This window comes from Coregonus clupeaformis, chromosome 29, assembly GCF_020615455.1.
Source record: "Coregonus clupeaformis isolate EN_2021a chromosome 29, ASM2061545v1, whole genome shotgun sequence".
NCBI classification, from domain to species: Eukaryota; Metazoa; Chordata; class Actinopteri; order Salmoniformes; family Salmonidae; genus Coregonus; species Coregonus clupeaformis.
Genome location: NC_059220.1, coordinates 24,284,475 through 24,292,972, shown reverse-complemented (window position 1 = coordinate 24,292,972; position 8,498 = coordinate 24,284,475). Strand labels below are relative to the sequence as shown.

The following is an 8,498-nucleotide window of genomic DNA, read 5'->3' as shown; positions in this document are numbered from 1 at the left end:
ATTTATATCTTGTTTGACAAATGAATGCATTCTCCCCATCTACTTTTTCTCTTTTTAGTTGAGCTGCCAGTTCTGGACAATGAGATATACCATGCAATGAAGCCTGGTCTGTCTGCCTATAAAGAGAAGCCTGAAGAGGTATGTATCAGGTCTATCATTTTCTCATTTAGGCATAAAAAAAAAAAAAAAAATTGGTCATTTAGCAGACGCTCTTATCCAGAGCGACTTACAGTTAGTGAGTGCATACATATTTTTTTCTCATACTGATGTAGACTGATGTAGGCATTGTGATGTAGACCGTATAATTACATGAACTGATTCTGCTGATGCTATCACTAAGTCTGATCTTTACTGTATTGGGATCTAGATGTTACAAACCAGATGATGTGAAGTCATATGTGGACAAACATATCAACCCTTTAATCAACTGAATACGTTAATGCCGTTATATACTTAATTCACTGTTGAAATATCTATCAGCCCTTTTAGTCACGCCTGTGCTTTGAGAGTGTTCCAGTGGAGACCATGCTCATCTGTTAATGCCTGTTATCCCATTCAGGGTGGGAACACGATCAGAGCGCTGCTGAAGGTGGCCAAGAAGACGGTTCCAGAGGACGAGTGGAAGCAGACCCCGGTGGTCCTGAAAGCCACTGCCGGGCTCCGCCTCCTGCCCGTGGAGAAGGCTAATGCTCTGCTGGATGAGGTGAGGCACGTTTTCTTTCCCCTCAGGCAGTTAGGCACATGGATGACCCGTCCTGCCAAGGATCCGGACGTGAAACTGCTAAGTGCTTACAAATGTTCTTGAAAGAACTGGGGGGAAAAGTCTACCCACTTCTAGTTGGCGATCACTGTGCAACAAACTGCTGTTTTGGGGTTGTCTGGAGCATTGGAATATGTCATTTGATTTATTAAATTCATGCGGCTACTCTAGCCATGTTTGTGGTTTTGCATTCTGTCATCCTCAGACAAATGTGCCTCAGAACAATTCCTTAGTCTAGAGATAAGAGATATAATAAGGATCTATTTTATTTTCTTACTGTCTTTATTCAGGATGATCTTTATTAATATGCACTGTCATCATAAATGGTCTCCGTAGGTTCGGGAAGTCTTTGACGAGTCCCCCTTCTTTGTACCAAACAACAGTGTCTCCATAATGAATGGAATAAATGAAGGTATGCCACTATATTGGTGTCACAAACATCTGTCTTTCATTTTCTTTTACGCTACTGTGGTATTGTGGGTATGTTGGTAAAGAGGAAAACTGTAGACATTGCTTAGATTAGCTAAATGCTGCAGTATTGTCAAACCAGGTGGTTAGTATCTACCAACACTGTCCTCATAACATGTTTTTATAAGAGCTCTATCGCTACCTCATAGAGCAATTAAATAACCTTGTCTGGGTTTCCCTTCCCACACCCAATATTAAGTGATCCTCCACATCACTCATTAAGACACCCGCACTAACTCCTGTTTCATCAGATGTGCAATTCATTAGCCTCACTTTATTTTTTTATGTTTTTTTATTTAACCTTTATTTAACTAGGCAAGTCAGTTAAGAACAAGTTCTTATTTACAATGACGGCCTACACCGGACAAACCCGGACGACGCTGGGCCAATTGTGCGCCGCCCTATGGGACTCCCAATCACAGCCGGTTGTGACAAAGCCTGGAATTGAACCAGGGGGTCTGTAGTGACACCTCAAGCACTGAGATGCAGTGCCTTAGACCGCTGTGCCACTCGGGAGCCATAACATGAGATCTGAGACAATAGTAATTACCTGTGTTGGTCTATCCATGTCAGACAAATATTACTAATGTAACAGCTGCTAAAAGATTGAAAACTAGTATAACCTCCAATCTCTGAATTGACAGTCTCTGAACTGCATGTGTTCAAATGGCAATATGTATCGGTAACGTCCAACAACAAGATTACAAAGGCAACAATAGCAAATGATTTTGTTCAAGTGAATGTTTTACTCACACACTCTCCATGTACTCTCTCTCTCTCTCGTAGGAGTCCTGGCCTGGGTAACAGTGAACTTTCTGACAGGTAAGGCATTGCTCATGTTTTGCTAAGGTGGTGTTAATGGTCAGGGGAGTCATTTCTGAGGTTTAAACACTGTACACAGTTGCAGAGCAGTGAAAGACTCCTGTCTCCTGTCTGACTGTCTTGTATTGAGTCATGTTGGCCACCATCTGGTCACGGTGGGATGCAATATTCCCTCACTTTTTACACAGAGTTAGCATAATAAGATAATATTTATTTTACAACCCATCCTATGGCCAAAACGATAGCCTTCTTCTTCCTCTTGGTGGCCACAGACCTATATCTATTTGAATGCCAGTCTTTGTCTCAAGCGGGTGGTTGGAAAATGAATGAATTCTAAATGAAGTATGTGGTCAATGTACAGTACCTGTATGTTCTACTTTCTGTTTATAATGTCAATGATGGATAGCATCCTGTCTATAGTTTTCTATTTCCAGTTATGTGTGTTTGACTTTCCATCTGTTTGCTTTAGGTCACTTGTATGCCAAGACCAGGAAGACAGTGGGGATCCTGGATTTGGGTGGAGGATCTACCCAGATCACTTTCCTTCCAAAATCAAAGGTAAATGTTAAACTGAACTCCACTGGCGTTTTGTGAAGATTTAGATAATTATTGCTATTTTATTACACATTACTCAACCCTTCTCTTTGTTCCCATAGAAAACAGTTTTCACCGCCCCAGCCAGTTACATTGCCAACATCAACATGTTCAACCACACTCTACAACTCTACACTCACAGGTGAGTAAACAACCATTGGTGCAGCAGTTACTGTACAGATCTTATTTTTTTATGTATTTTTTTAGGGGGTAGATCAGCTTTAATATTGCAGATAGATTGTAACCTCCATCAATGTAATTGTCTGCATCACTTCCAATCCCCCATATGTTTTCCCCCCACAAATATATATATATATATATATATATATATATATATATATATATATATATATATATATATATATATATATACATACATACATACATACATACATACATACATACATATACACATACATACATATACATACATATATATATATATACATATCCTTTTTTAAAATTTATTTTCCTTTATTACTTTCCAACCCCACCAACCCTACTTGGAGTAAACTAGTGAACAACAACACGTACGCCTCTACTTCCAGTTTATACATACTATATACATTTTTACTCCTGAACTTCCTCTAACCTCAACCTCTCCGATCATTTTCAAGATGTCCATCCGGTTTGCCTCTACATGCCATATTCCCCAAACTGTGCTCTTTCACAAAAGTTCTCAACCTATATACCTATTATGGACACAGTATGTTTTACATTAGTTATTTTGTTGTTATTAGTTGTTATTAGTCCCAACCTTCAGCTCCATTCAACCCCTGTACAGATCTTAATTTTGCAGGAAAATAATCCTGCTGCAACAGGAAATGTGAATTATTATGTGGATTATAATTAATGGGAATGTTTATAGGGGTTGATACATTTTTCGTAAGGGAAAATGAAGTCTGAAATGTCAAAGTGGAAATTACAAACTTCAGAATTCTTTTTAAACCTCAAACACACTATACGTTGTACATTTCCAAGTTGTACATTTTCCTTTTGCCCTCAGAACAGCCTCAGTTCGTTGGATAATGGACTTTACAAGGTGTCAAAAGCATTCCACAGGGATGCTGGCCCATGTTTACTCCAATGCTTCCTACTGTTGTGTCAAGTCGGCTGGATGTCATTTGGGTGGTGGACCATTCTTGATACACACGGGAAACTGCTGAGCATGAAAAACCCAGCAGCGTTGCAGTTCTTGACACAAACCGGTGCGCCTGGCACCTACTACCATACCCCGTTCGAAGGCACTTCAATCTTTTGTCTTCCCCATTCACCCCCTGAATGGCACACATACACAATCCATGTCTCAAATGTCTCAAAGCTGAATAATCCTTCTTTAATCTGTCTCCTCCCCGTCATCTACACTGATTGAAGTGGATTTAAGTGACATCAATAAGGGATCATAGCATTCACCTGGATTCACCTGTGTCATGGAAAGAGCACGTGTTCTTAATGTTTTGTATACTCTATGTATATAATGGCATGCAAAGAAAACAGGATACTCACATTACTTTGGCAGTCTCATTAATGTATTCTGAATATCTGTCCTCATTCAGCTACCTTGGAAATGGACTCGTAGCGGCTCGATTGGCAACTCTTGGGGCTTTGGGGGCTGATGGTAATTTGAATTGTCATACAGTATTTACTTAGCTATGCAAGCTAGGCAACTGCAGTCATTCATCTGTTCATGCTGGATAAATAGATTTGTATAATGCTGCAAGACACTTTAGATTTCTATAAATCAGACACACTATTTAACTGTCATCCTCGTTGGGGACAATGCAATAACCAATCTTGTTTACTCTTTCAGGTCTGGATTGGAAAGTTTTCACAAGCTCCTGTCTACCCAAGAAATTCAGAGAGGACTGGACTTTTGGGGGAATCACCTACAAAGTTAGCGGAATTCCTGACGGTAAGTGCAAGATAAAACATACAATAATGGTCCTCTGTAGCTCAGCTGGTAGAGCACGGCGCTTGTAACGCCAAGGTAGTGGGTTCGATCCCTGGGACCACCCATACACAAAAATGTATGCACGCATGACTGTAAGTCGCTTTGGATAAAAGCGTCTGCTAAATGGCATATTAATAATATTTAATTTTTTTGAATCCTCGAAACTATAAATAAACGATTCAGTCTCAGATAGCGCAATGATAGAGTTTAGTTCAGTCTGAGTTGAGAACATTTCCCCACTGGAACCAACTGCACTGTGGTGCAAAATGCATGTTTTGTCATTCTTTCTCTCTGCACTCAGACTTTCAACAGTTATAATACAGCAAACCTTGTATTTAAATGAGTGGAAAATTGTCAGTTAACTCCGCAAATAATGCAACACTCCCATACCACGGTCATGTAGCCAAAATATGCTGGGTTAGTCCCCGAGCTGTCATTTTTCTGTGTAACTAAAAGCTTAATGTTGACCGCTCATAATTATGTGGTAAAAATAGTTCACCCTACAGGCGTGTGCTACTCTTGTCAGCACTTGGTTTCCCCGGTTGTAACCAACCAACCAATCCCAGGGTGCTGTGAAAGTGTCCTTTTGGGGCTGTTCTAGTGTAGAGCTCTGGAGCCCATAGCCTCAACCCCATTTTGATCTCATAAAGAGGCTCCAAGTTCTCCCAGGTCATTCCACCACAAGCATGCAGCAAACTCAGTTATTTTACTCTCCTTTGAAAATAAACCTTTTTATTGTTGGTGCTGATTTAAAAATTATTCTGACTTGTTAACAATTTACTTGAGTGTTATGTTGTCATGAAGCTGACATAACTCTATAATCTTATGATACCTGCCTTGAAGATTCAGTACAGTTTGTGATAGATATTAATGATTCTATTGATGTTATCTATGTGTCTCTTCAGGCTATGCAGGTTACAAGCTGTGTTACTATGAGGTGATGAGGGTGGTGAAAGGTATCGTGCACCAGCCGTTCGAGGTGAAGGGCAGCAGCATCTTCTATGCTTTCTCCTACTACTTCGACAGAGCTGTGGAGTCAGGCCTCATTGGTGAGTAGACACACAGACCAGGACAGATACAAAATCATATTTTAGCAGTGGTGGAAAATGCACCCAATTTTCATACTTGAGTAAAAGTGAAGATACCGTAATAGGAAATGACTGAAGTAAAAGTGAAAGTCACCCAGTAAAATACTACTTGAGTAAAAGTCTAAAAGTATTTGGTTTTAAATATACTTAAGTATCAAAAGTAAATGTAATTGCAAAATTAATTAGTATAAATAATTTCAAATTCCTTTAATTAAGCAACCCAGATGGCACAATTGTTCGTGTTTTTTTAATTTACGGATAGCCAGGGGCACACTCCAACACTCAGACATCATTCAGAAACAAAGCATTTGTGTTTAGTGAGTCCGCCAGATCAGATGCAGTAGAGATGACCAGGGATGGTCTTTTGATAAGCGCGTGAATTGGACAATTTGTCCTGCTAAGCATTTGTCCTGCTAAGCACTTTTCGGTGTCAGGGAAAATGTATGGAGTAAAAACTACATAATTTCCTTTAGGAATGTAGTGAAGTAAAAGTTAAAGTTGTCAAAAATATAAATAGTAAAGTAAAGTACAGATACCCCAAAAAACTACTTAAATAGTACTTTAAAGTATTTTTACTTAAGTACTTTACACCACTGCCTTTTAGTATGCATCCACTAAAACCTCACAATAATATGAAAGGATTAAAGTAAAACAAAAAATTGTTTAGTTATGTTCTCCTCAAATACATTTAACTGCAGTTTTTATGATTTGCTTGGAAAACTGAAATGACAACTGTTGTAGCAGATGAGAAAAGTATACATTTGTTGTTTTACAGATGGCAGTCGCGGTGGCATGGTAGAAGTTAGGGATTTCAAGAAGAGAGCCAAAGAAGGTGAGAGTCCTAGGCTTTTCCCCCCTCAGAAACATTTGGACTATATTGATAGAGTACACAGTGTACAAACAAGAAATGTTGGTGCTTATTTGCATGTTAGACTCAACAATCTCACATGCCTTACAAAATATCAGTTCCTCACCACAAAATCTTGCTGTAAAAATACACACTGTTCTAACTCACACAAACACTCAACCTTGTTTGTGCCCAAACATCTTGGCACAACTGTAACCTAACCTGGAACATTGGCACTTTCGTCTGCCATTTCTAATATAACCAAGGACCATCAGATGAAATGTCTGATTCATAACTGTTCTCAGAGCATACACAAACACGTTGATATTTTACATACACATTGACATTTAGCTACTTAACACATTTACAAATCATTTACAATAATCTGATGTGATGTGGAAAGTGCTCTGTCACATTAGACTGACATATAGCCTTGGTAAATCCGTTAGACCGCGTGGCACAATAAATGCCTGTGTTAGATTTACAGCTAAAAGGAACGAGTTGGTGTGTTATGTAAAGTCTGTTTGCATTGCGAAAACAGTCACATGGTCTCGATGAACACGTCTGGCATTTGGCAGGTTGGCAGGCAGTTGACCTGGGCAGCTGTGAGCTCTGTCTCTCGTACCTGACAGCCACACAACACCCAACCTGACCCGGGGGCTGAGCCTGAGAGAGACACACAGTGTACAGCAAGTCTGTTGGCTCTGCCACCCACCCCCAGAATCACCAACATGTGCAGACCCTCAGCACTTGACTCTTCTCACACCCCATTTCTCAGTCAGCTAAACAAACAAAATAAACCAAACAGGGTGACCAGCTTTCTATTATGTGGTGCCCAGGTTAGAGGTTGACTGCTGCTTGACCCCACATTGAACATGATACAAGATGTCTCAAAATATGCCCATGGGTGCTCTCTGTCCTCTGTGATTCTTAATGTACTGCCTACCTGATTTGTTTTCAGTGTGCAACAAAATGACCAAGTACCGTCCCATCAGTCCCTTCCTCTGCATGGATATGACATATATCACCTGCCTGTTGAAGGAGGGCTTTGGCTTCAAGGACAATACAATGCTGCAGGTGAGACAGGAACTGGTCACTGGGCACAAAGGTAGGGGACAGGCATCAAGACGTTAATAAGTCAAAACTTAACAAACATTATGTTTTTTGTTCTGCTCCACAGCTCGCCAAGAAGGTGAACAACGTTGAGACAAGTTGGGCCTTGGGAGCCACATTCGATCACTTTAACAACCTCAACATCCACTAAGGGCAGCTAGCCTACCTGCCTGCAGGCACAGCCTGTTACTGGGGGCATCCCCTCTGCCACCGCCCCCTGACTAGCCCCTCCCTCCTGCACAGCCACGCTCCTCCAGCCTACCCCTCCCCTCCCTTCCTTCCTTCTCAGCACCATTACATTTTAGTCATTTAGCAGACACTCTTATCCAGAGCGACTTACAGTTAGTGAGTACATACATTTTTCATACTGGCCCCCCGTGGGAATCAAACCCACAACCCTGGCGTTGCAAGCGCCATGCTCTACCAACTGAGCTACAGGAGGGCCATCCTGCAGATAATCCAAGAACTGTTGACAAAGAAATCACTATGTTTTTATAAGGAAGGACAGCTATTTCTACTGTATGTTTAACCCATAATTAGTGAGTTGACTTTATTTTTGTAAAGCAAGCGTTTACATTTTTGCTTCCTTAGGGCTGTCTGACCTGAAATGCAGTCTTACTTGGCTACCTTTGAGTGTATAGAGTAGTTAGAAGCAATGCGACTAGTAAGGTTTTTAGAGAACTTTGGTGCTTACTGTGGTCATGAAGGTGCACTGTAAAGTACAGTGGAATATTTGAAAAATGAGTTGCAGGAATGCAACCTTCAGTCAGCTCGGAATGCCTGCAACTCATTCTATCTGGAAATGTCTTTCCAGTACATTCTACTATAGGACAGGTGAACAAGACATTTTCCCTC

The 8,498-nt window shown here is 40.6% G+C and overlaps 1 protein-coding gene across 1 annotated transcript; it reads left to right on the top strand.

The window, feature by feature from the left end:
• Window positions 1–63: 63 nt before the first annotated feature.
• On the top strand, window positions 64–7,921 carry LOC121544362 (ectonucleoside triphosphate diphosphohydrolase 5). The gene is made up of 12 exons (XM_041854291.2): window positions 64–138; window positions 560–703; window positions 1,097–1,172; window positions 2,015–2,050; window positions 2,520–2,608; window positions 2,707–2,786; window positions 4,201–4,262; window positions 4,455–4,556; window positions 5,501–5,644; window positions 6,459–6,515; window positions 7,492–7,607; window positions 7,711–7,921. Exons 1-12 carry the CDS (start codon window positions 97–99, stop codon window positions 7,792–7,794), a joined length of 1,032 nt encoding a protein of 343 aa, XP_041710225.1. The 5' UTR covers window positions 64–96; the 3' UTR covers window positions 7,795–7,921.
• Window positions 7,922–8,498: the final 577 nt, after the last annotated feature.